The sequence below is a fragment of the Trichechus manatus genome, unplaced genomic scaffold (assembly GCF_000243295.1).
Source record: "Trichechus manatus latirostris isolate Lorelei unplaced genomic scaffold, TriManLat1.0 scaffold00001, whole genome shotgun sequence".
NCBI lineage: Eukaryota > Metazoa > Chordata > Mammalia > Sirenia > Trichechidae > Trichechus > Trichechus manatus.
In genome coordinates, this window is record NW_004443937.1 from 30,237,189 (window position 1) to 30,262,986 (window position 25,798).

Here is a 25,798-nt window from a genome sequence, read left to right on the forward strand (position 1 = left end):
AACCTGTTGCCATCGAGTTGATTCCGACTCATGGTGACCCCATGTGTTACAGAGTAGAACTGCATTCCGTAGTGTTCTTTACAGAAGCAAATCACCAGGTCTTTCTTCTGCAGCCCCACTGGGTAGGCTCAAACCACCAACCTTTAGGTTAGTAGTCAAGCACGAACTATTTACACCACCCAAGGACCTACAAGAAGGTTCCTTGTTGTTGTTAGGTGCTGTTGAGTCAGTTCTGACTTACAGCAGCCCTGTGTACAACATAACAAAACACTGCCTGGTTGTGTGCCATCCTCACAACTGTTGTTATGTTTGAGCCCATTGTTGCAACCATTGTGTCAATCCACCTCATCGAGGCTCTTCCTCTTTTTTGCTGACCCTCTACTTTACCAAGCATGATGTCCTTCTCCAAGGGACTGGTCTCTCCTGATAACATGTCCAAAGTATGTGAGATAGTCTCATTGTCCTTGTTTCCAAGGAGCACTCTGGCTGCATTTCTTCCAAGACAGACTTGTTTGTTCTTCTGGCAGTCCATGGTGTGTTCAGTATTCTTTGCCAACACCATGATTCAAAGGTGTCAATTCTTCTTCAGTCTTCTTTATTCATTGTCCAGCTTTCTCATGCATATGAGGCGATTGAAAATATCATGGTTTGGGTTAGGCACACCTTAGTCTTCAGAGTGACATCTTTGCTTTTTAATACTTTAAAGAGGTTGCAGCAGATTTGCCCAATGCTGTACGTTGTTTGATTTTCTGACTGCTGCTTTCATGGAGGGCAATAATGAAAAAAAGATTGAGAAACATTTGCTTCAGCACTGTTGACATTTGGGCTAGATATTTCTTTGTTGTGGGGGGCTGTTCTATGCATTGCAGAATGTTTAGCAACATCTCTGGTCTCCAGTCACTAAAGGTCAGTACCCTGTCCCCTTCAATTTTAACCAAAAATATCTACCAAAAAAACAACTCTACTGCCTTTGAGTCGATTCCAACTCATAGCAATCCTGTGTCTACAGACGTTGCCAAATGTCTCCTGGGGGGAAGGCAGAATCATCCTCGGTTGACAGCCACTGGCCTAGAGGAAGGATTTAGAGAGCTGGAGGCTCAAGGGGTGGTGAGGAGACTACTAGCACAGGGTCTGGCCTGAAGCCTGTGTTCAGTTAGGCCTGCCCAGTGAGTCATTGGTGAGCTGTGTTCAGAAATTGTGGGAACTCAGGTTGGAAAGGTAGGCTGGGTTACTGATTGAGAGAGCCTGTAGTAGGTCCCTAGGTGGCACAAACGGTTTGCACTCTGCTGCTAACCTAAAGGTTGGTGGGCTGAACCCACCTAGCGGCACCAAGGAAGAAAAGCCTGGAGATCTGCTTCCATTAAGATTACAGCCAAGAAGACCCTATGGAGCAGTTGTACTCTGTAACACATGGAGTCTCCATGAGTTGGAATGCACTGGTTGGCAACTAACAACAACGCAACTGGAGTAATTCACTTCTCCATGGAATATTTCAGGCCCTTAGCTTTGCCCTTTTGTCTCCTTCACCAGAAACAAATGTTGCCCCTCTTATTCATGCTTCTTAACTGCAGGTTATTTTCCCTCTCTCTTTGGAGGTCTTGTTCTTTCATTCATGTGTCTCATTCCACTATTCCCTAGCTATTGCTTTCGTATCTATCTATAGCAAGTTTTTGGCCTCTGGAGCAGAGTGTGTTAAAAATGCACACTTCTGGTGGAGGAACATCAGCCATATCAAAACAAATACCCTTGGTCCTTGTGCACTCCCAAGGGCTGAGAAAGAGCGGTCACCTCGAGGCAGTGTTTACCAAGCTCCCCGGGTGATTCTTATGTACTCCAAAGTCTAGGAACCTTGGCCTTAGAATTGTCCCAGAATACTGAAGAGGAGAACATAGTTGCTAATCCTTGTTGCACATCTGAATCACCTGGGAGTATTTGATGCCTACACCTCAGTGTAGACTGATGGAATGTCCAGGGTGGGGTCTGAGCACTGTAGTGGGTTGTATTGTTTTGTTTGTTTTTAAAGCACATTTTCCCAGTGATAACTGCTGTGTACCCCTGCCCTCATCTGTCCATTTCTTGTGGTTTTCCTTCCTAGGGTTAGATGGTAGCACCCCTGCCTTTGAGAGGGAGCGGCTCATTAATCAGTTCAATGACCCCAGCAACCTCACCACCTGGCTGTTCCTCCTCTCTACTAGGTGAGTGGAACCCAAAGAGGGAGGTCAGAGGGGTGTGTTCAGGGCAATTGGCCACATGGGCAGGGACCCCAAAGACTTATCCAAGTTCAGTAAGAACAGGTCTGCTGTTCTGAGTGGGGACCAAAGGGAAGTTTCCATTGTGTTAGAAGGGCAGTCATGATAGTGGCATGAAGTCCTTTGAGACCTTCATTAACAGTGACCATAACTTGCTTTTCTCCCGGGAGTGTTCTGAAGTTTAGACCATGTGATGAACGTGAAGTGCTTGAAAAAGTAGGAAGCACGATATAACTGTAAAGGCTAATGGTGTTATTTGTCTCATGCCAAGCGGCTAAGGGCTGTACTGCCTTCTGCCATCAGAATGCCCTTGTCAGTCGTTCTCCTAAGCTGTTAGATTGAAAACATCACCTGTGTGCAGAAGTTTCTCCTTGCCAAGGGACATGGCTCTAGGGCTAGGATGTGAGGCCTTACTTGTTACAGAGAGGTAGAGAGTAGGTTTTCTTTTTGAGCTGGTAGGCACTTCTGTGTTGGATTTTCAGGGCACACTTCGGTGCTTGAGGAACATACAGGATAAAGAGGGTAATGTTGGGGTAGGTGTCACAGTGGGCAAACCGATTTGAAAACCATCTTCAAAACAAAGGGCTCTGTGATTGTTGACTTGTGTCTTAAAGGGCTGGATGCTTGGGCGTGAATCTGATTGGTGCCAATCGAGTGGTGGTGTTTGATGCTTCCTGGAACCCTTGCCATGATGCCCAGGCAGTGTGTCGGGTATACCGTTATGGCCAGAAAAAGCCCTGTCACATCTATCGCCTTGTGGCTGATTTTACCCTCGAAAAGAAGATCTATGACCGTCAGATTTCCAAGCAGGGCATGTCAGGTGGGCCATCTTCCCAGCTCAGGGACAAGCACATCTATACAGGCTACCATCATTATAGGATCTGTGGTGTGGAGGGAGGGCGTGGGAACACAGGCCAAAGGGCTTTGAATCATGGAAAGTCAGCAGTTCCTCCCATCTCATTCTGATTTCCAATCCAAAACCAAACTTGTTGCTGTCGAATTGATTCATAATGACCCTATAGGATAGAGTAGAACTGCCACATGGGGTTTCCAAGGAGCTGCTGGTGGATTTGAATTGCTTACCTTTTGGTTAGCAGCTGAGCTCTTAACCACTGCATCACCAGGGCTCCATTCTGATTCCATTAAGTGCTTAAGAGAAGGTGATCCTCTACTTACTGAAGTGGGTTTAATGATAAGAGCGAAGCCAGTTTTGCAGGTTCTTTTATATGAGGTCTCCATTTCCCCAGGGCTTCAGTCCTGGTCTTTGACTTTCAGGTATGGGATGCACTGAGGTGGTTTTGAGACCACAATGCCACTGAAAACTGCCCTTCTCCCAGCCGAACTTTGTACTTGTGTTTTCCAGTCTTCTTTGCCACCTACTGACTTTCCCTTGTCTTCTCCCTTCTAGACCGAGTGGTAGATGATTTGAATCCAATGCTGAACTTCACTCGGAAGGAGGTGGAGAACCTACTACATTTTGTTGAGAAGGAGCCAGCACCCCAATCATCCTTGAACGTAAAGGGGATTAAGGAGTCAGTCCTGCAACTTGCCTGTCTCAAGTACCCTCACCTCATCACCAAGGTGAAGACCTGGTGTCATGCAGCCCCCAGTAGGGCAGTCTGTGTCAGGGGAGGCTTCTCTGGCAAACTCCTTTCCTTCCTCTGAGGTCTTGTTTCACACAGGCAACTTGGACTCATCTGGTTCTTTTCCTTTCCCCTGACCCCCCATCCTCACCCCAAGTTTGAGTGCTGAGCTCAGCCATGTGGAATAATTTGGCCAGTGTGAGTTTTCCTAGCAGAAATAAGACAGGAAGGTTCTGAAAATGCAGGTGGGTGATTCTCAGAATTCTCCCCCGCCTTGTGATATAGAAGGTAGGCTTAGGTTATTGTAAGCTGGTACGAAGTTAGAGTCATGAATTATGCTCTCGACAGTGAAAAGGAAACCTGTCTGTGTGTCTGAGCAGACATTTTGCTAGTGCAGTAGACAGCTTTTTCTTGGTTTCAGAGTAAAGTTCTCTGTGCATCAGTCATGTTGGCGCAAAGACTGGTAATTAAATCGACATCCTCATGTGTCCCCAGGAGCCTTTCGAGCATGAGTCATTGCTCCTTAACCGAAAGGATCACAAGCTGACCAAGGCCGAGAAAAAAGCAGCCAAGAAAAGCTATGAGGAAGACAAACGCACATCTGTCCCCTACACCCGCCCGTCATACGCACAGTATTACCCTGCCAGCGACCAGAGTCTGACCAGCATCCCCGCCTTCAGTCAGAGAAACTGGTGAGTCGTCGAAAGGGGAAGGTCTGCTCCTTGGCCAAGCTTAAACCTCTGGACTGGTTTCTTTTTTAAACAAAAGGAGAGCTTACAACTTATACTCTGGCTGCTGTGAACTAACAGGTTCTGTTCTTGGGTGACGTGCTGAAGCAGTTCAGCAACACTGGAGTTTTAAGTGCCTCTGGTTTTCACTGTCTTGGCTGGAGGAGTGAGCTGCTGGCCTTGTGACTCAGGAGAATCCTCTGGACCCTGGGGGTTAGAGAGACGTAGCTTTCTGAAACATAGAGGCCCAGCCCTTCCACACAGCTGCCTCCTACTTCTAGCATCTTGGCCCTAGACCGTGCATTAGCAGTGAGGTTCAGGGGTGAAAGCTAAGGGCTCTCTGGGTCTTGGATCACAGTCAGAAAATTCTGCTGCTCTTAATGGGATTTCATTCTGTGACTGTGCCACAATCCTGGGCAGAACATCCCTTGTGTACAACTTCTTAGAACTGTTCAAAATCTGAACAGAATGGAAGCTGACTGAGAAGCAGTCGGGAGAGGGGCTTTTTGAAAGAAAACATAGAACAGTTATCTATGTTTGTTTTTTCTTATTTTGAGGTCCTCACAGCCTTCACTCTCCCACTTAATAACCAGATCAGCTGCCTGACTGTTTGCATTTTAAAACCATTTGATTTTATTATCTTGAATTCAAGATAATTCTTTTATTTGAGGGGAAAAGATTTAAAACTTTTTTCTTATGCTTATTCTCATGTAAAAAACTTGCCAAATGAGATTATAAAGGAACTGAAACCATTTAAGATTTTAAAAGACTCTAGTCTTTTATTAAATCAGTAAATTTGCTGTATTTTATGTACCAGGGTGCTTTCAAGTAGAAAGTCATTCTCTTTCAAAGCCTTCAGATTTTTCATTTCTGTGTGATCATCCAAGATACTCTTGCCTGGGAATGTTCCCCTCCCTTGTCTTTCCTCCCCTTTCTCTATTCCGGGCTTTTCTGTGTCACAGCAGGAGTGGACTAAGCCTGAGTTTCACGGCGAAAAATCCATGTTGGGGGAAGATGGACAAGTGGGCCGGGCTGAGGACATGTCAGCGCCATTCCTGGCCCTGCTTATTCCTTATCTTTCTGGGTACATATGAGGACCTCCTTCTCACCCAATTCCTGGCCTCAGCCCCTGCAGAGTATGAGGTTTGGGCTGGGTTCCTGTCACTCTCCTGACTTCTGATTCTGGGAGGAGTCTCACGGACATCTCACCAGGGCTCCTAGCTCCTACAAAGCCACCTAGGGCAGACACTGGGGAAATGGGCCCAGACCTGGTGGAGCTCTCTGTGACTGTTTGGCCTCTCTGGGAATTTGGGAGTCCACAGGGTCCAAGGGGCTGCACAGAGTTGCCGATCGCAACCTGAGAGCAATAGCAAAGTGGCAGATGTCTTCCAGACTTCAGTCAGCTGAGGAAGAAATGGTCAGATGGCTTTAGAAAGCTTACAGACACTTGATTTCAAAAATCTTTAGTCGGGCAGCTTTCTCAAGGTATCAGCAATGAGGTGAACAGTGAGGAGTGCGTCATTGGTGCAGGGTAACGTTTTGGCATGTGGGTAGTAGGAGATGCAGAGCCAGTGCCCAGGCTGGCCGAGGAACCATGCCATTTAGAAGGCTGGCCTTTGTGCACAGTGCTCTGGCGGCTACTGCTGTGTGGTGGTCATGACCAGACAGGCCCTCTGAAGACTGGCCCAAGCAGGAGCCAGGGGTAGCCTGATGAAACTAATGCAGAGGAGAGAGAGGTGCTTGCATCACTTATTGAGACTTAAGGTTGCAGAGAGAGTAAAGATGGTTAAAGTGTTGGGATACAAGGTCTCGCAGGATCACCTGAACACATGGCATTATGCGCCCCTTTTTCCTTGAATGGGTGGGAAAATTCCACCCACTGATTTTCAACTTAACATGCACCGTGGTCTGAAGAGCTTTTCTTCCCTGATCATATCTTTGCCTCTTCCTAGTTTCCCTCCAGGGACTAATTCCTAATATTGTTGTTGTTGTTGTTAGTTGCTACCAAGTCAGTTCCAGCTCATGGTGACCCCACACGTGCAGAATAGAACTGCTCCATAGGATTTTCAAGGCCGTGGTCTTTTGGGAGCAGATCACCTGGCCTTTCTTCCGAAGCATCTCTGGGTGGGTTTGAACCGCCAACCTTTCAGTTCGTGATTGAGCGCTTAACTGTTTGCGCCACCCAGGGGCTGCTAATGTAGTCAGTCTAAATTCTAGAGGAGCTTATGTCTCCTGACAGCTCCACAAAGGTGTTATTCCACTGACATTTGATTCTACTTAGACTCTACCTTTCTGTCTCGGTCCTGCCACTAGCGTCTTTTTGAATTGATCAGACTCTGCAGATATCTTCTGATCTTTCTCTCAGAAGCAGCTGAGGGTATAGAATGGGGAAATTTGAAGAGACTCTGTAGCCTTTGGAGGCAGGGAAGTGAGGGCCGTTCTGCTGAACTCTCTTAGTGTGCTGGTCTTTCTCTCTTCTCTCACAGGCAGCCAGCACTGAAGAGTGATGAAAAGCCAGTGGCCAGTGTGCGTCCTGTGCAGTCCACCCCCATCCCCATGATGCCTCGGCATGTCCCACTGGGAGGCAGTGTAAGCTCTGCCTCCAGCACAAATCCAGCTATGAACTTCCCAATCAACTACCTGCAACGTGCGGGAGTTCTCGTGCAGAAGGTGGTCACCACAACAGGTCAGGGACTCCTGGATTCTGTTCCAGGGGCGCTGTCTTGTTTTTAATTACTTTGTTCATTCAGATAATAAATATAGAAGTATTTATTAAACACTTTCTGTATTCTAGGTCTTACTTAACTTGGGGCTGTAGGTAAAAATAGAAAAGACAGCAGGCCCTATCTTAAGGAATTTGCGTTTTAGTGAAATAGCTCAAGAATAACACAGAATTGGGTTTTCTTGAGTGTGGTGTGTGGGATAGACTCTGAGCACTACAGGGATTGCAGAAATGTCACTGGGACGCACAGTTGGTCTCAGAGATCTCACAGAGAATGTGTGAAGTTCTGAGCCCTGCCTGACTGGGGTCAGCTGGGTATGGGGGCCAGCCATCTACCTCCCTAGTAATTAGAAGACCTGAATGTCAGTTGCTTCTTTGTGAGTTTGGTGTGGATTGAGCATCATCCCACCCAGAGCCTGGAGGGGGGTCAGTAGATCTGAGCAGCCCATCCACTCCCGTGGTTGGTTCTGTGATCAGGGTGATTGGGAAGGAAGGCATTTCATGATCCTGTTTTTTATCTTGTTATTGAGAAATATTCATGATATGCAAAATTTCATGAAAATCTTTTAATTGATTTCGCTGAATGTGAAATAATGCATGTCCATTATAAAATATTTGAAATGAATAAAAAGAAAAAGAGAGCCCCTCATACTCCCACTTTTCTGCTGACTCTTGAAAATGCTCATCATTTTTCAGGCAGGCATTCAGGGAACGCCGTCAAGGAAGAGGATGAGGCTATTTTTGGAGCCTAAAGTGATATGGAGCAGATACGTGCAAGTGGTTTAGGGAGGAAAAGAAGATACATAGAAATAATCATTTGAACTAAATTTTTTCCCCAATCAAAAATGATGAATTTTTCATCAAATCAAGGGAAATCGATCAGAAAGCTGATCAGGTTTCTTAAAATTTAGCTGTTTTTATACTATTCTTTGTTTAGACAATTGTGAGAGGTCCTGCCTTCTTCACCTGCCTTGGTTCTGAACTTCTGTCCCATCGAGAGGCTTTTAGAGAAACTAGTGAGGCGTAAAATGGATGTGGGTTTGCATTTTCTTTCCCTCCTTCAGTCAGGCCCTGTGTAATCTAAATTTGAGATCTGTGTCTTCACTAGATATTGTTATTCCTGGACTAAACAGCTCCACAGATGTACAGGCAAGAATTAATGCTGGTGAGAGTATCCACATCATACGTGGGACGAAAGGTGAGAGCCTGACCGAGGGGCCCATTCCCGCCCTGCCTTTGCTTGAGAGTGCTGATCTGGGAAGCAGAATAATACACATGGCTCGAGCTATAAGGGAGATAGGAGTCATTTACAAGAATGTCACATGTGAAGGAGGCCTGAGAAATTCTAGTTGCTTAACAGAGTTGGGTTGGGCCCAAAGGTATCAGTCAGTGGCTTAAAAGAGGGAGTTAGGGTGCCTGCGTTCCTATATCTTCCCATAATTTTTATGGAGAATCTTGGAGTGGGGATAGTTGGACACAGGGAGACAGAAATTAGAGGGCAAGAGCCATGGAATGGGTTATACGCCAATATGTATGTTATTGTGTCATCTTTACCTACTTGCAGGGGAGAGCATGTTTCCCGACTAGGAAATATACTGTGTGGATGGCTTATGTACACATTGGTTCCATGACAGGATTTTTGAATGTGGTAATTAAAAAAGTCCACAACTGCCTCTGGCCTCCTTTTAGAGGAAGATGAGATTAGTGGAATGAGAAACCTGGAATGGACAATGTCAGAACACAAGCTAGGCCTTTCTTTCATAGCAGTCTTTAAGCCCCATCACTTTGTGAGGTTCCCCGAGGCCTTTTGCTTAGTAAGGAGATTTTTCCCCTAGTCTCTGTTGAGGCAAAGTACCTTTAGGCTCAGGGAAAGGTGCCATGAGATAGAAGGACACACAGACACACACAGATAGAAGGACACCAGTCCCTTTACTGAGCTCTTCCTAGCCTAGAGCCGGGCTGGAAAACTATGGCGCACGGGCCACATCCAGCCTATTGCCCATAGTAACAGTCTGTGAGCTAAGAATGGTTTTTATATTTTCAAATGGTTGAAAAAATTCAAAAGAATAATATTTTGTGATGTGTAAAAATTATGTGAAATTTACATTTCAGTGTCCATAAATATTTATTGGTACACAGCCATGCCCATTTATATATGTATTGTTTATGGCCTACAAAGCTGAAAATATTTGCTATCTGGCCCTTTAAAACAAAGTTTGCCACTCCTGTCCCCCAAACTGTTGCCCTAAAATAATCTTTAAACCTTAAACCAAAAATATCCCCAGAAGTCTTCTTAAAATCAAACAGTAGTTTAGCTTAACTAGTAAAGAATGTCTGCCCTGAGCATTGCGCTCTTTCAGGATCTATCTATATGGGATCAAATTGACAACAGCAACTGGAAAGATTAGATAGGAACCTTAGGGGTAGTGAGTTATGTTAATGGGGGAGGAACAACTCAGAAAAGGAGAGTGAGAGTGGTTGCACAATTTGAAGAATGTAATCAGTGTCACTGAACTGTACATGTAAAAACTGTTAAATTGGTGTATGTTTTGCTGTGTATATTCTCAACAACAACAAAATAAATAAAATTGAAACAAAAAAAAAAGTTTTCCCACCTCTGGCCTAGAGGCAGCCCTAAAACACCAGGAGATTGATCAAAAGACACACCGCAATACGTAAGGGAAGGTGGATTAGTGCCTTGTCAGAATGGGAAGCAGGTCTTGAATTATTCCTATGCTGGGAGAGAGTATTGAGACAATCAGGCTCCTTCCTTCCAGATCCTGAGGAAGAGCTATAGGAGGACCAGGGCCAGAGTACCTGGGAACGGAGGGCCCAGTTTGTTCTCGTTCACAGTACCCCCTTTATTTTCTCCGTCGTATTTAACCCTTCTTGATGTTTTCTAGTGTAACTGTCTATCTCGCCTTCTAGAAGTTAAGTTCCACGAGACAGGGCCCTTATCTGTCTGGTGTATTCGTGTACCTCCAGTGTCTAGAACAGTGCCTGGTACATTGTAGGCATGCAATCAGTGTTTGTGAAATGAATGAATAATTATGGGTCCACCCACTCCTCATTTCAAGCGTCTCAAGAGAGGGCTTGAGCCTAATTTTATAGCATTTTCCCAGCCCACAGTGCCAGGCCTAGAGTCTCCCAGGCTTGGCTGTGTTGCATGTCTGCTTCTAGCAGTCTTCCTTATGTTTCTCCTTAGGGACATATATTCGCACCAGTGATGGGCGGATCTTTGCTGTCCGGGCGACTGGCAAACCAAAGGCCCCTGAAGATGGTCGGACAGCTGCCTCAGGTATGAAAATTTGTACTTTCCATTGACCTACACAGCAATTTTTGTTTGTTTGTTTGATTTGCAATTAATTTATTTTTTTGAATAATGTGTACATGGTTCAGAATTCAAAAGGCACAACAGGGGGTAAAGTGAAAAGTAAATTTTCCTCCCGCCATGACCCCCAGCCATCCGTTGTGCCTCCCTGGAGGTACAGCTCTTACCAGTTTGTTTTTTTCACAAGTATTCTATACATATACATAGTACAGGGATGTGTGTATGTGTGTATATAAATTTTTTTGGTATTTTTAAAACAAATGCTGGCATACTATAATACACTCTTTAGTCCTTTTTTCACTCACCAGTGTATCTCAGTGCTTGTACCTTATCATTCCGTTTAGATGTGCCTCGTTGAAGGTTTGCATGGGATGCTGTAGAACGGTATAACACAGTGTCTTAGCCAGTTCTCTGTTGGTGGACATTTAGATTGTTTTACTCCACTGTTACTGACAGTACTGTTTCACAGACATGTGGGTCTATCTATAGGATAAATTCCTAGACATGGGATTTCCAGGTCAAATCGTGTGTGTATAGCACATTAACAATGTTAGGAAGTCTTGCCAAATTTCCCTCTGTGTAGTGGTTCTAATTTATCCTCCCACCACCAAGGTATGAGAGCTAGACAACTACAAAGTTATGGAAATTTTCCTATATACAGACAAGTTGGAAAAACAGCACCCATATACCCTGAACTTAGATCCGATGATTATTAACATTTTGCTGTTTTTAATTCATATTCCTCCCTCCTCCCTCCCTTCCTCCCTTTTATTGTTTGAACCATTTGATGACATCATGTCATTTATTGTTTGATCCATTTGAACCAGTTGACGATATCATGTCATTTTATCTCTACTACTGCACTATGCGTCTCCTACGATTAAGGACATTTCCTCCCTAACTGCAACACAGTTATCACACTGAAAAAGTAAACAACAGTTCCCCAGCACCTAGTATCCAGGCAATATTCAGACTTCCCCAGTTGTCCCAAATGTCTTTCATAGCTGTGCATTTTGTTTGTTTTTTAAACTAGGATGGACTGCTTTTTAACGTCATGTTCCTTTGTCCACTCTCCATAGTCACTAACTGCCTCCTGCCCCTAGAAAGAGCCTGGCTAGTTAGAAGAATGATCTCTTGGTGTTTTGTATCCATTGTCTCACAGGATTCACAGAGACCTTGGAGTTTTACAGATTGGGGATCTGGGCTGCAGAGAAGTTATAAGTCTTGTCATAAATAGATTTGTTTCCTAAATCAAAAATGAGATGCATAATCTGAGACAGGATTTCTTTATTTGTGACTGCAAAAGGTTGACTGGATGATGCTATTTGGACATTAAACTAGTAGAATTTTGAGGACCACAGGATAGGAATTTTTTCTTTTTAATGGAATTTTTTCCTATATCCTCCTTCTCTCCCTGGCCATTCTGGTTCTCAGTTACCTACATTCTCTCCCCAGGTTCTCAGGGGTCTTCTCGTGAGTCCACAAGCAACGGCAGACACAGTGCCTCATCACCCAAAGCCCCAGACCCTGAGGGGCTGACCAGGCCCGTCTCTCCTGACAGCCCGGAGATCATCAGTGAGCTCCAGCAGTATGCAGATGTGGCTGCTGCCCGGGAATCCTGTCAGAGCTCCCCCAGCACCAATGCCGCCCTGCCTGGCCCCCCGGCCCAACTCGTGGACAATAGTGCTGTTCCTGGGACAGCCCTTGGGACTGAGCCTCGACTTGGGGGTCATTGCCTCAACAGTTCCCTCCTGGTGACCAGCCAGCCCTGTGGTGACAGGCACTCAGTCCTGGACTTAAGGGGCCACAAGCGAAAGTTGGCCACACCGCCTGCTGCCCAGGAGTCAGTCCGCCGGCGATCCAGGAAGGGCCATCTGCCAGCCCCCGTGCAGCCATATGAACACGGGTATCCAGTTTCTGGCGGGTTTGCCATGCCACCCGTCTCCTTAAACCATAACCTCACCCCCCCTTTCACCTCCCAGGCTGGGGAGAACTCCCTGTTTATGGGCAGTACTCCCTCCTACTACCAGCTGTCCAATTTGCTGGCAGATGCTCGCCTGGTGTTCCCAGTGACTACTGACCCTCTGGTGCCAGCAGGCCCCGTCAGTTCCTCTTCCACGGCTACCTCAGTCACTGCCAGCACCCCCTCCTTCATGCTCAACCCCTCTGTGCCAGGGATACTACCCAGCTACTCACTCCCATTCTCACAGCCACTCCTGTCCGAGCCGAGGATGTTTGCGCCTTTTCCTTCCCCTGTCTTGCCCAGCAACCTTTCACGGGGCATGTCTGTCTACCCGGGCTACATGTCCCCACATGCAGGCTACCCAGCTGGCAGCCTCCTTCGGTCCCAGGTGCCTCCGTTTGACTCTCACGAGGTTGCCGAGGTGGGGTTCAGCTCCAATGACGATGAGGATAAGGACGATGACGTGATAGAGGTCACTGGGAAATAGCTGAGGAGCCCCTCCCCACCTTACTCGGGGTCCTCAGCAGGTTGCCCACCAAGCTGGAAGGCAGTGATCTGGGCTCTGGCCTCTGAGAATAGGGCAGTTGGCAGGAGGGAAAAGGAAAAAAGGAGGAGGACAAAGAAGAGTGGTTGACCTTAGCGGCAGGACTCTTGTTGTTGTTCAACAGAAGAGGCAAAAACCCAACAGAGTAGCAATAGCAGGGAAACAGGGACCCAAATAGTGACGGGGGGCGGGGCAGCCTGCCCCTCTTCCTGCCTGCCTTGCTTATGCTGCCTGCTTGCTTGCTCGCCCATCTGAGTGTAGAGGCCCACACCCCATTTCTGTCTTTGGAAACATTCTCTCCTGAGAGAGCTGCCTTACTGGGTGACTTAGCTTGGCCTGGGGAGGGGAGGGAGGGTATAAAGGGAGGGTGGACAGGGGAGCAGACTGAGATTCCATGCGAAGTGGGGTCTGTTTAGGGGGTGGAAAGGAAGCAGACCAGGTTTATGTATTTGTGTGTGTGCGCGCGTGCGTGTGTGCCTGTGTGTGTTTGTGTAAGTATGTACCTGTATGTAACAGGCCAGGGGAGAAGGTGGGAGGGGAGGGAGGGAAGGTACTAAGGGGGAAACTTGAAGATGAATTTATCTTTTTTAAGTGGAAATCAGAGAGTGGTGGTTCATGGCAACTATTCGTGTGAACTTCAGGCTGAGCCCAGGAGAAGAGCCATGGAAATCACAGGTTTCCTTCTAGTTGAGTGAAGAGAAGGCCCAGCTAACCAAGTCCCTGGTTTTCAGAGCCACACTGTTTTAGAATTTGGAGGAATCATGAGAGAAAATGGGCATTACCAATCTCTGTCTCTTTCCCCAGTGGCTGTCTCTGAGCAGCTCTCCCTTTCCTGGGTGTGAGGTTGTCTGGGTGCAGAGGCTGGGAGGGAGGGCACTGCCCTGTGTGAGTGAGTGGGCGGGAGTTGTAGCTGGAAGAGACATTCTTCACAGGGATGGAACTGAACCCCCAACTGCCTATCCTGGTGGCCTTTCCTTACCCCTCTCCTTCCCTGTTAGAGAGCTCATGTGAATTTATTTCTAATGGGCAATTATTTATTATTTGGATTTTTCATGTGTCTTGTTTTTTTTTGTTTGTTTGTTTGTTTGTATTTTGGAGGGGATTAGGGGTACAGAGGGTAGGAGATGGGAAGTTTTAAGATATTCGAGGCCCCATAGCTGCTGGTAAAAAAAAATCTGGGGTGGATGGTGAATTGACTAGGGAAAGAAAATTAGACTTGACCAAAGTTTAGACTAAACAATTATGTTTTGGGGAGATGGCCTCACAGGAAGATCAGGGAATCCTGGGACTGGGTAGTTAGTGGGGGTGAAACTCATTCTACAAAGACAAAAACAGATGTGGAGCTATGTACCCCTGGGATAACCTTAGAGGCCGGTTCTCTACACTTAGTAGTGAAGCTGGGGAAAGGAAGCTACTGAGTTGAGGGAACAGACTATTGATTTCCTGTTGAGAGATATCTTGGCTTCCCCAGCTTATCAGATGATTGATGTGGGTCTGTGCTCCACACAGGAGCCCTTTATGTGTAGGAGCCCTAGGTCTTGATTTATCTTAAAACAACATATCAGTCATTCTGGGTCTCCCCTTTTTTGTTGATGCCAGGGGTGGGGCATCTAGTCCTTAAACATAAACATTGGCTGTCTTCCTATTGGCTTTCTTCCCTTGCCCTTGCCCCACTACTAAGACTTTGTCCAGCTGGCATTCTTTATGATGAACAAGCCTTGTTTGGCTTTAGGGCTTTACCGCCTACTGGGGATAACCTGGCTGGGAAGCTGCTGCACTTGCCTCTTCCTAGCCCAGGAGGCAGCCTAGCCCGTAGTAGCTGCTTCTACAACTCTCTGACCAGCCCGTTTGCATTGTTAGAGGGCCTTGACACAGTCTGCGATATTGTCCCCAGAGAAGAGACAAGGAGATGGCTGATGGGGGGTGTGGGCTTGTGTGTCTGTGTGCTGTCCAGTAACACCAAAAGTGGAACTTATGGAGCTTTCTTTCTCGGTTTTCATAAGCACCCTGTCAGACCCTTAACTCTGCTACTCATAGAAGCCTTAGATCTACAGTTTAGCTATGCAAATTACTTTTTAAATTAAAAAATAGCAGTTCCAATCAGTGCTTTCTTTTTCAGATGCATCCCAAGGATGGAGGGTGGTAGGATTCAGTTGGAGTGGGCTCTCAGGGTTACGCTGGTACAGTAGTAGTCAGCTGGTCTGGATCTCCGGTCTGCAGAGCACACTCACAACCTGGGCTACACTGACTCTAAGGCCCTGGAGCACTGGGATCCCGGAGGAGTGTGTGCGTGTGTGTGTGCGTGCGTGTGTGTGTGTGGCTGAGGGAGGGAGGGCTGTTTCTGTGTTCACTTCTAGGAAGTCACTGCAGTAGGCTCTGAGAATCCAGAACCCATCTGAACAGGGAACAGAAACCATTCACTGCATAGAGGGGCTTTTGAAATTGCCAGGAAGCGAATGGGTGTTCTGAGATGCCTGCTGTCTACCTGGTGGTTCCAGAGACTGGGTCTTACTTCAACTTGGGAGAGGCCATAATTCTGGGAAGCTGACCTGGCTAGAGAAGGCTTTCTCTGATATGTGCAGCTTATATTGTGTGTACGTGAAGAGGGGTTGCAGGGGGGTGTGGAGCGGGGAGGGGGGTGTGGAAACACGGGAATTTGGAGTGCTACTATTTCCATGTTTGGGGGGTTTTGTTTCATTTTGTTTGTTTTTTAATGAACCTGAAAACACTTGCCTGACTTTTCTGTTGTCTCTCTGTGCTGGTAGGCAAATGTGCACACACACCAAACAGGAGCGAGTGTGTGAGGGAAGCAGGAGATGTCTCAGAACCTAAGAACCGTATTTTCGGTTTGAACATGTGGTGGCTTCTACCCACCGTTGAGGCCTGAGTGAGGGGAGAATGGTGACAGGAGTGAGGGCACAAGACCAGGCCTGGGCATTTTCCCTCACTATTGTCTTCCACAGGCTGTTTCAAGGGCCTCACAAGCCTCGTCCATCTAGTTTAGCCTAGGTTCTCAGCCTACAGACCACTGGACTATTGTAATGATTCAGGAATACCATTCGTAGTGATGCTTGATTTCCTTTTCTTAATGTCTTCGTGGATAAAATTTGGACAGGGATAAGGTAGCCATTTAAGTAAAAAAATAAATGAACCATGTTGGATCAGAACTGTTCCTTCAGACTGGATATCTGCAAAGTCCTTACCCCTAGATTTGTGCTTCTTAAGCATTCATCTCATCGTCTGCTGACTTAAGGATAACTCTATGTGGTCCTTGGAACTCTCCTCCCTAGGAATTAGTGTGTGGAGTCTTTATATACTTGTCTCAGCTCAATATGAAATTTCCCACTTCAGGTGCATGAAGCAAAGAGCTGGGGTAGTGTTGAAAGTCTAGTTTTGCTGATTGGTTGAAACACAACCAAACTTCAGTGGTCTGGGTGAAACTGTCACTCCCAAAACTGTCAGCAGAGCAGGACCCTCTCCTCAGTCTGTTTAACCCTGCATCGCTCTGGAACCGAGTCCTCATCCCACAGAGAAAGTCTTCTGGATACTTTACATTCCTTGTCCCTAGTGTTCCTGGATTTGGCCCCTTGCCTCCTGCCTCCCAGCTCCCTGTGATTTCTCAGGAGACCAGTCTCTCCCTTCTGAGCCATGGCCTCCAGTGTACCCAGCAAAGTGGCTTTGACCCACCAAAATTCCCAAGAGCAGAGGTCCTCTTCCCGGAGGACACCCAGGAGACTTTCTGACCCTCTGCTGACTGTTCCCAGGAAATTGGCACCTCATGGCCTGTCTGTGAGAAGGCCCTGTTGCCCGTTAGTCACCTTCCAACTCTGTTCCCCTTCTCCTGACTCTTCTGTTCTGTGTATTCCTCTGTGACCTTACTGTCTGTTCTGTGCCACTACCTTGGCCCTGGGCCTTTTATGAATTGCCGAGTCTTAAAACAATGAACTTTCTGAGCAAGCAGTGTCAGCTTTGCTCTTCAGGGTCCTGAGTCTACCCCTTTCCCCTCTCACAGGTCTATTTGATGTAGTAATCCAGTGCATTGGGTAGCCAGGCTGGTCACAGAGTGCAGTGCAGAGGGCTGGGGAGGTTTGGGTACTCTCCATTTCCATTACTGGGGTAATATTCAGAAGAGGGGACCTCATACTGTGACCTGACCCAGAACCCTCCCTGGAAGAGAGCTCAGCCCACAGTGTGTGCGTGCGTGCGTGCGTGTGTGTGTGCGCGCGCGTACGTGCGCCTTGGTGTAAACTGTTACCTGGTTGTGTTACTTAGGGTGGGCTGGGGACTCAACAGGAGAATCTCCTCAGCCTGCCCAAGACTGGTTTTCTGCTGTTCCCTCTCCAGAGGTGTCAGGGGAAAGGGGGTGCAGGTGTGTTGAGGGGGTTGCAATGGATAACCACTAAGGCCACACTGCTGCCAGGAGGAGTAGGGGGAGATGAGGTAGCCCAGGGACCTGGCACTTGGCTTTGGTTTTCCGTCTTCTTTCCTCAGGATGCCCCCTGAGACCTACACCTAGCTTTGAGGAGTGTCAGTGGCTGGGTGTACCGGCTGCTGGTGTGATCATGGGCTTCCCTCCTCTCTTGGCAGGGCAGGCGTTCCTGCTCCAGAGACTGGGCAACTGGCTGTTTCTACGACGTATTTATTTTTACTTGTGTTTCATGTCACTTTTTTAAAGAAGCAAACAGAACAATTGTAAGTCAGTATAACTGCCTATCAGTTTTCTTTATTTCTCTTTTTGTAAAATAAAATTTAAACTCAAGGCAGTGTTGTTTGATCAAGGAATTGTCTGGACAGTGGTTTGGCCGGGTGGTGGTGCAAGGAATATAACTTAGAACGTAGTGGGCACTGGATGACACTTGGGGAGTGGGATAGGTGGGAAGAGAGGGCACACTGCTGGCAGGCTCTTTGGTGCAGTGGAATTCACTAGGCTTTTTCTGCTTTTGATCACCTGAAGAGGACCACATTTCCAGGGCTCTAGGGGAAACAGCAAAGCCTGCTGGAGTGGCTTGCGGCAAGCTGGTCCTCAGCCTTGGCAGGTCCTGCAGGTGCAGTCCTGGCTGGCTCTGAGTGGCCGGGGATCAGGTGCCACATCCCTGCTTTCAGAGGGCAGGGGATGGTGTGTCTGTGATTGTCAAGAGGCAGGGTTTGCAGAGCATTTAAAACTGTATCTGCATTCACCAATTATCATCCAATGTGGAGGATCTAGCTACTGGCTCAGAGAGCTAACCAAGGCATTGGAGTGTGTAGGGGGTGGGGGAGGGAAGGCACGGTCCACTCCCAACAGTTCCTTTAATGGGACAGACCCTGGGGAAACAATCTGGACATTTACTAAGGGAGAATTAAAGCGTTTCTGTGGGGATTCTTTGAACAGAGGAAGGGAAGAGGAGATAAAGGCCAAGTCTGGGCTCATGGGGATGAGAGGAGAATTTGTGCTATTGGGAGACCAGACTGGGAGTGAAGTGTGGGTGAGGCAGATAGATAGTTAACTAACTCAGACCGCTGGGCTACAGAGAAGAAAGTGCCTTGCAAAGTAGCCTGCTGCCTTCTGGTGGCCAGTTGAGGCCTTACGAGGATCCTGCCAAGGGCTGTGCTTCCACTGTTGGGAGCAGCCTGAGATGAAGCCTGGCTGGCTGATGGCCTGCAGTCCCAGTCACAGGCAGATTCCCCTCCAATGGAGGCACTGGTGCTCTCCAACCATACTAAACAAAGTCAGCAGACAGGACAAGATGAGGTAAGGGCAGCTCCAGACAACGGTTTCCCGGAAGAAGCTCATCAGCTTCTGAGAAGAAGAGTTAAATGTGCAAACCCTTCCGGCAGTGGCTGTTGGTCTCTGAGCCAGTGCCCTGGCCCCTCCTTGTGTCACAGGAAGTGGTTCCAAGCATATAGCCCACCAGCCTGGAACACCTGAAGGGTTTGATCCTGTGCCTGACGTTCATAGGCAAAACAGAACTGCCATGACCATGCCAGCCCACCCCAGAGCGCCTGCGAGAGACCGGCTGCCCCACTCTGCCCAGAGGGTAAGAATCAATCTTTCCTGCCTGTGGAAGAAAAAATGTGAAGTAGAGAGAAAGGAAGCCAGGTTTATAAGCACCTCGCCTGTCCGTTGCTAGTGCACTGGTGGTGGTGGGGGATCCACGAGATGTACCCAATCCATGGCTGCTGACTTTTTCCAAAGCTGCCTTCCTGGTATCCCATTAGAGTGATCTCCCTCCCAAACATCATGGCTCAACATCAGATCACCAAGGTGGCTCTTGGTCCAGCCTGTCTTGTAGCTGAGCTTGTGAGCATGGCTGTCCTTTCCCCAACCCCCCACCACCACAAGACTGGGCCTCTCAGGAGGGCAGGGTTTTATCTTTGGGGCCCTAGCAGAGTGCTTTGTAGTTGGTAAGTGCTCAGATATAGCTGAAGATTGTGTTTGGAAAGAGCTTACGGTTGACCTGAGAGTCACCTAGGGTAGGCTAAGCCAGAAGAGCAGACCAGCCTCCTCCAGCCATTCTCCAGGTTAAGTGACCAACATCCGGGGCACCAAGGGAAGCGCCTGGAAGGGGGTCATCTCCCTGGAACACTCCCTGGAGCTTCAGGAAGGCAAGGCCTTGGTTTTGTTCACTCAGTAACCCCAGCATCACCCCTGTGCTCTGGTTGGAGGTGGAGGGGTGGGAGGCAGGAAGCGGGTATTTTGTCTGTGCAGAGGTTGGGTCCACCAGCGTCTTCCCTGAACCCAGGTTGAGCCTCAGCTTCCTCAGCTGTAACACGGAAGCAAGTGGCTCCGCCTTGGTCTGGTTCCAAGACTGTCGCGAAACCTCAGTGAGAAAATGTAGCGGGACCATGAGTAGTACAAATGTCACAGGCTTATACTGCTGTGCTGCCCCTCCCTAACCCCTCCAAACACGCCTCCCCGGTCCCAGCTTCCTCACCCTAGCCTCCGCTGCGGGCCACCGGGCTGACTTGCCTTTTCTCCTGGGGCCAGATCTTCGTTGTGGTGCTCCCGCCAACCCAGCTGCCTTGGGGTTGTTGCTAAGGCGCACCGCCCCCCTCCCCCAGCAACCCTGAAGTTTGTTGGAGGCGGGAGGTTACGCGGTGGGCTCCGCCCCTGCCAGCTGCCGAGGATTGGCGCACGCCCGTTGCTATGGAAACGGGCCCGGGCAGGCCTCCGCCCTCCAGGTCCCGGGCGCACGCGCCCATGGCCATGGCCACGTTCCGCCGCGAGAGGGGGCGGAGCGAGCGTGCCCGGCGAACGCGCCCAGGCCCCGCAACCCATCCGGGAGCCGCCGGAGCGGTCTAGGGTCCACGGCGGGCGGCCGCAAAGGTGAGGGCTGGGCCCGAGGGAAGGCGTTCATGCCGCGGCGGCTCCAAGCGCGCCGCGCACCTGAAGACCCTGCTCGCCAGGCCGCGGCCTCAGGGCCCCCAGCGGGAGCCCCCTCCGTGTTGCTCGCGGCCCGGACCGCCCATTGCATCTTGTCTTGCCCCACAGCTGGTCCCGGTCGGGTTCGGGGGTCCAGGCTGGGACGCGACCTTGGGCCAGCCCCTACCACTCGGGACCCTCTTCCCACTGTCTCGGCTGCGGGTACAGGCCTGGCTCCGGGGCCGTGGAGTCGGAGGGAAACTGAGGCATGAGCTGTGCTTTAACTCCGACCCCGTCCCCAGAGGCCGCGCCTTGCAGCCCGGCCTGCAAAGTTTTAGAGTTCCTTAAGTTGTTGCTGGAGGTGCGTGGGGCCTCGTGAGGTCGTGGCTGAGGTGAAAGGAACTGGGTGAGCAGGGGCTGAAAGCTCAGGGTGGGGGCAGCGTCGCCGTCGTCCCCGCGCTGGCCCCTCGGAGTCGCGGTCTTCCCTCTCGCCGCTGGCGCCGAAGTTTTCCCAGCGGCGGGTCACTTTAAGGGCGTGCCCCCGCGCAAGTGAGCAGCACCAGGAAGCTGGCGCGGGACAGCCCTCCCTGACGCCTGCACCCGGACCGAGGCATCCACGCCGGGCCTCTTACCCGAGGGGAAACCGAGGCCAGAGAGGGAGCACAGGCTGGGGCTTTTTTAGGACCAGATGGAGTGGCTGCGGATTTCCAAGGACGGGGACCTGAGCAGAGACCTCAAGACAAGTCTGACATTACGAGGCTGGTTTTGGCTCCTGATTCTCCTAAGGGGTCTGAGGATCAGACGGGGGAGGGAGGGCAGTATAGAGGCACCGGTGAACTTTCCCTGAAAAAGGAGCAGCCAAGGCGTAGTGCCCAGCATAGTGGTTATTTCCTCGGGGAGGCGGGTTGTCACTGACTGTTCTTTCTGTCCCCAGCACCAGAGCACTTGGCATCTGCAGGACTGGACGCCATGAGCTGCTAAAAGTGAGCCTGACTTTTTAGGTGAGTCTCCCTAGCCTTTCTCCTCCCTTTCTCTTGATGTGGAAGAGATTCCATTTTCCCTCTTCCTTCCCGTGTTGACCAAGGCTCCGGGGCCCTCAAGGTGCATTTTCCCCCTTTCTCAGCAGTTTAGGACATGAGAGGAAGAGAAATGTAGGAACTAAGTTCCCTTGAGGGGACAAGAAGTTTGTAGCTGGGAGGGTCCGTTAGTTACTCCCAGGTCAAGTGGGGGCCTGGATATTGAGAGCTTCCAGCCTTGGGTTCAGAGATGTCCAACATGGTCATTCTAGAAGCCTGCCACAAGGAAGGAGAAAGTGGAAATGGGGGCCTGGAGTCAGACTTCCTGGGTTCCCCGTTACCTGCATTTTGATCCAGTTGGCTCTTCTAATATTTGTGCGACATTAAGCAAGTCTTAATCTCTAATCACTCATTTCCTGTACCTACCCTTCTGGATTGCTGTGCGGATTAATGAAGTAGCTATGTTTCAACATTTAGACAGTGCTTGGCATATAGTGGGAGCCCTGGTGGCACAGTGGTTAAGAGCTTGGCTGCTAACCAAAAGGTCGGCAGTTTGAATCCATCAGCTGCTCCTTGGAAACCCTATGGGGCAGTTCTACTCTGTCCTATAGAATTGCTATGAGTCAGAATTGACTCAATGGCAATGGGCAGATAGTAAGCGCTCAGTGAAAGATTTATCATCAAAGAAAACAGGGATGAAACTAACAAGGCAAATGAGTAGGACAGGGAATGGGTATAAAAAGGATAATGAAATTGATGGGCAGGAGCACCGATGGGTGAGAAGACCAGTGTGACAGGCACCTCAGTGTCATGATACTGAAGAAGGTGTAGAAATTTATTTTGCCCGTGTGAGGCAAACGCTGTGTGCTCTTTGACGTTAAAGACAATTTTTTAGCGTAAAATCATGATACCCAGAAACCCATGGGAAACAAATTCCATAGAACTAAATTTTCCATAAAGCTGAAGTGTTGCCTTTTCAGCTCCAAAACCTGTTAAATTTTAAATATTAATTTTAAATGCTTGGGGAGAGAATGATCCCCCAGTGGGTCGCCTGTTTCCCTGCCTCCTAAAAGTCTTCTCTGTGCTGTGACTTTCTTTCCTCACGGGCTACTCAGGTCAAGCTCTCTATAAGCGGCCTAGGTCTCTGACCTCACGCTGTGTAGAAGGCTGGGCGGTCTGCCTCAAGTGGCTTGTACACTTGCTCTGTGTTTTGTTCCTGGGCCTGTACTTGTATAGCTTCTCTGCCTCTTATGGGTAACTGTTTTTCCACTTTTAGCAGTATTTCCCCCTTCCTTTTTCTGCTTCTAATCTTCTATGGGCTGGAAAAGTTGTGTCTTAGTTAGTTACCTAGTTAGTGCTGCTGTCTCAGACATACCACAAGTAATGGCTTTAAGGAACAGAAATTTATTTTCTCATACTTTAGGAGGCCAGAAGTCCAAATTCAGGGCAGTAACTCCAGGGGAAGCTTCTCTCTCTCCACTCCGGGGGAACATCTTTGTCTCTTTCAGCTGCTGTTCCTCAGTTTTACGTGGCATCTGTCTTTCCCCCATTTGTATTGGCTTTGCTTGGTGTCTAATCCACTGTTTTTATGTCTCTAAAGTCATTAGGTTTAAGACACACCATACACGATACGGCCTCATTAACATAACAGAGAAAACCCTATTCCTTAGTGGGAATACATCCATAGATAAGGGGGTTATGATTCCAGCATATATTTTAGGGGGACACAATTCAGTCCCTAACAAATGGAATGAAGTTTGTTAGCCTGGTGGCTCAAGTGTGGGAAGCTTAGTGCTGGACTTTGTTCTGACTGCTGAGGCTGTTTGGATCTGGTCTCCCCTGGTTCCGGATGGATGATCTTGCTGGGTAGCAAGGTCTCCACAGGCCAATATGATTAGCAAAGGAGACTTTCCTATGAAATTCTCTGTGGCACATTTTTCCCCTAGGGTTTTGCTCCTCGTGGTTTCTCTGTTAATAAGTCTTTGGATCCTGGCGTTTGCCTGTTCTCCCTCTGGCGCTGGTCCATGAGGCTTGAGGCTGGGCTGATAGTGTGGCTCAGCTGTGGGAAGAAAGAAGTGATAGGGGAAAAGGCAGGCTGTCTGGCCTCTGGCCTGTCTTGGGGAGGCTGGCTAGGGCCCGGAGTAAGCTCTCAGGCGCCCTGGCTGGCTCACCGCTGGGCCCCTCTATGACTCAGTTTCCCCAGGTGTGACTAGGGCTGCCAGTGGACAGGCGCAGCTGCTCTGAGAGCCTTAGCTATTGTGATTAAGAAATAAAGAGGCTTGTGGTTTCTGTCATGCTTTGTAGCTCTCTTCCAGGTCACTGTAAGTGTAAAAACACCTTTGGCCCCTCCTCCTCCTGGTCAGAGCACCCAAGGCAGGGCTGAGACGGGGCCAGAACCCGCTGCCGGGCAGGTGGGCACGTCGGTCAGAACAGGCTGCCAGCCTCCTTTCGCCTCTGTCTCCTTTGCAGCTGCCTTGGGGCACGGCGTGGGGGGCCCAGAGCCATGTCGGACTTGCTGCTACTGGGCCTGATTGGGGCCCTGACTCTACTACTGCTGCTGACACTGCTGGCCTTCGCCGGGTACTCAGGGCTGCTGGCTGAGGTGGCGGTGAGTGCTGGCTCACCCCCGATCCGGAACATCACTGTGGCCTACAAGTTCCACAAGGGGTCCTATGGCGAGACTGGGCACCTTTTCACCGAGAGTTGCAGCATCTCCCCCAAGCTCCGCTCCGTTGCTGTCTACTATGACAACCCTCACATGGTAAGGAACCTTCTGTGCCTGGGCTGGGGTTCCACCCCATGGGCAGACCTGGAACAGGGCTTGTTGGGGGAGGGGAGTTTTGGTTTCTGAGGAAAGGGTGGGAACACTTCTGAGCTGGGTCTGCAGACCATGTGGCTCGAGGCCCTTTCCAGATTTAGCCTGAGTATCTGCTCCAGGCATCCATGTGCTGGCTTGTTACTGTGCAGGTCTGGTTCCTCTGGCTCATGGTTACCCATGGACCTCTGAGTGCAGTGACCACACCACTGTGAGTCCCTCGCCTCTGCTGGGGCTTTGCTCCCATGTTTCCTCTTCTTGCCATCCTTCTCTCTTCCATTTCCATTTGGGGCCAGCGTGCTAAGGCCAGGCTGCTCAGACTCTGCCCTGTGTTTGGGGTCAAGTCTTTGGTTCGTGGCTGGAGGTCTGTGAGGACTCAAAGGGCAGCACTTGGTCTTGGGCTTAGACTCCTACCTCTGTAGCTGTTCTGGTGGTCACTGGCCCAATGATACGGTGTCTCCTTGGTCGTCAAGGTGCCTTGTTGGGAGGGGAGGGCCTCGGGGCAAGTGGGCCAGGGAGCTGCCCACATGCCCAGGATGCTGGGGCCAGAGACTCACCCAGCAGTATCACTGGCACCCTGTGGGCGTCTGGCTACACTTAGAGCCTGCAGTGAGTCAGGGCTTGCCATTGTGGCCGCCTGCCATGCCGTGGGGTGGTACTGCCTACAGCTGGATGGGCTCACAGCTCTGTCAAGGGTTCATCAACGTCTCCAGCCCCAGCCCCTAGCCTGGTTCCACGCCATGCCAAGCAAACATTTGGCATCCCCAGCTCCATGTTCTTTGCCTGGAGAACTCAAGCAGGTGAGCCCTACAGTTCACCCACTGACCTCCCAGGCCTCCTTGGAGCTCGTGGGTCCCGGCCTCACTGGGACGCTCACTCGAAACAAGGGTGTGCTGACTCCCTCTCTGTGCCAGGCTCTGCTTGACACCCTCACTCCAGAGATGAATCAGACCTGGCCCTGCCCTCAGGAAGCTCCTTGTGGTTGGCAAGTCATCTCCACACAAATGTTGATTCTCCAACAAGATACTTGTTCAATGCCCACAGAGCTTTGAGCTGCGGACTTAGGGAGGGTGCCTCCAGTCTGCTAGAGGGAATCAGTGAAGAGGTGGGCCTTCTCATATGGGAAGAATTTTGCTCTCCCTGGCTAAGGGAACTGCAAGAGCAAAGGCCGAGGACATAGGGTAACAGAGGAAGAATGGCCAGTGGATTTGTGGTGGAGAAGGAGGTAGAAGGGTTTACTGGGCCAGGTTGTGGGAAGTCATGGCAGCTTGGGAAGAAGGGTATGGCACAGTTTGCTGCCTTTGTTTTAGGAAACTAAATGGAGAGAGCAGGTGGAGGGGAGGAGATGACGCAGAGAGGCCAGAGGTTGGACCAGGCCCAGGTGAGAGGTGATGTGGGCTGGGTCAGGAGCTGGCATTTGGCTGGTTGAGGGATGAGTGGAATTGCCTGAGGTTTTGAGGTTATGTGATGGTGATGGAGTCAAGAACATTGAGGCCCGAGTGGGA

The 25,798-nt window shown here is 49.5% G+C and overlaps 2 protein-coding genes across 3 annotated transcripts in view; both read left to right on the plus strand.

Moving 5' to 3' along the window:
- Positions 1–13,256, plus strand: part of RAD54L2 (RAD54 like 2) — a 113,020-nt gene extending 99,764 nt beyond the window's left edge. Inside the window, exons 15-22 of the mRNA XM_004368578.2 lie at positions 2,096–2,195; positions 2,864–3,069; positions 3,658–3,830; positions 4,328–4,524; positions 7,047–7,246; positions 8,391–8,480; positions 10,488–10,580; positions 12,069–13,256. Of these exons, the coding sequence (XP_004368635.1) occupies positions 2,096–2,195; positions 2,864–3,069; positions 3,658–3,830; positions 4,328–4,524; positions 7,047–7,246; positions 8,391–8,480; positions 10,488–10,580; positions 12,069–13,063 (2,054 nt within the window). The 3' untranslated portion in view covers positions 13,064–13,256. The remainder of the gene's footprint in view (positions 1–2,095; positions 2,196–2,863; positions 3,070–3,657; positions 3,831–4,327; positions 4,525–7,046; positions 7,247–8,390; positions 8,481–10,487; positions 10,581–12,068) is intronic.
- A 7,124-nt stretch (positions 13,257–20,380) lies between these two features.
- Positions 20,381–25,798, plus strand: part of TEX264 (testis expressed 264, ER-phagy receptor) — a 31,473-nt gene continuing 26,055 nt past the window's right edge. For both annotated transcript variants that reach the window (XM_004368580.2, XM_004368579.3), the window contains exons 1-3: positions 20,381–20,426; positions 21,397–21,463; positions 23,948–24,239. In XM_004368580.2, the coding sequence (XP_004368637.1) occupies positions 23,982–24,239 (258 nt within the window). In that variant the 5' untranslated portion in view covers positions 20,381–20,426; positions 21,397–21,463; positions 23,948–23,981. The remainder of the gene's footprint in view (positions 20,427–21,396; positions 21,464–23,947; positions 24,240–25,798) is intronic.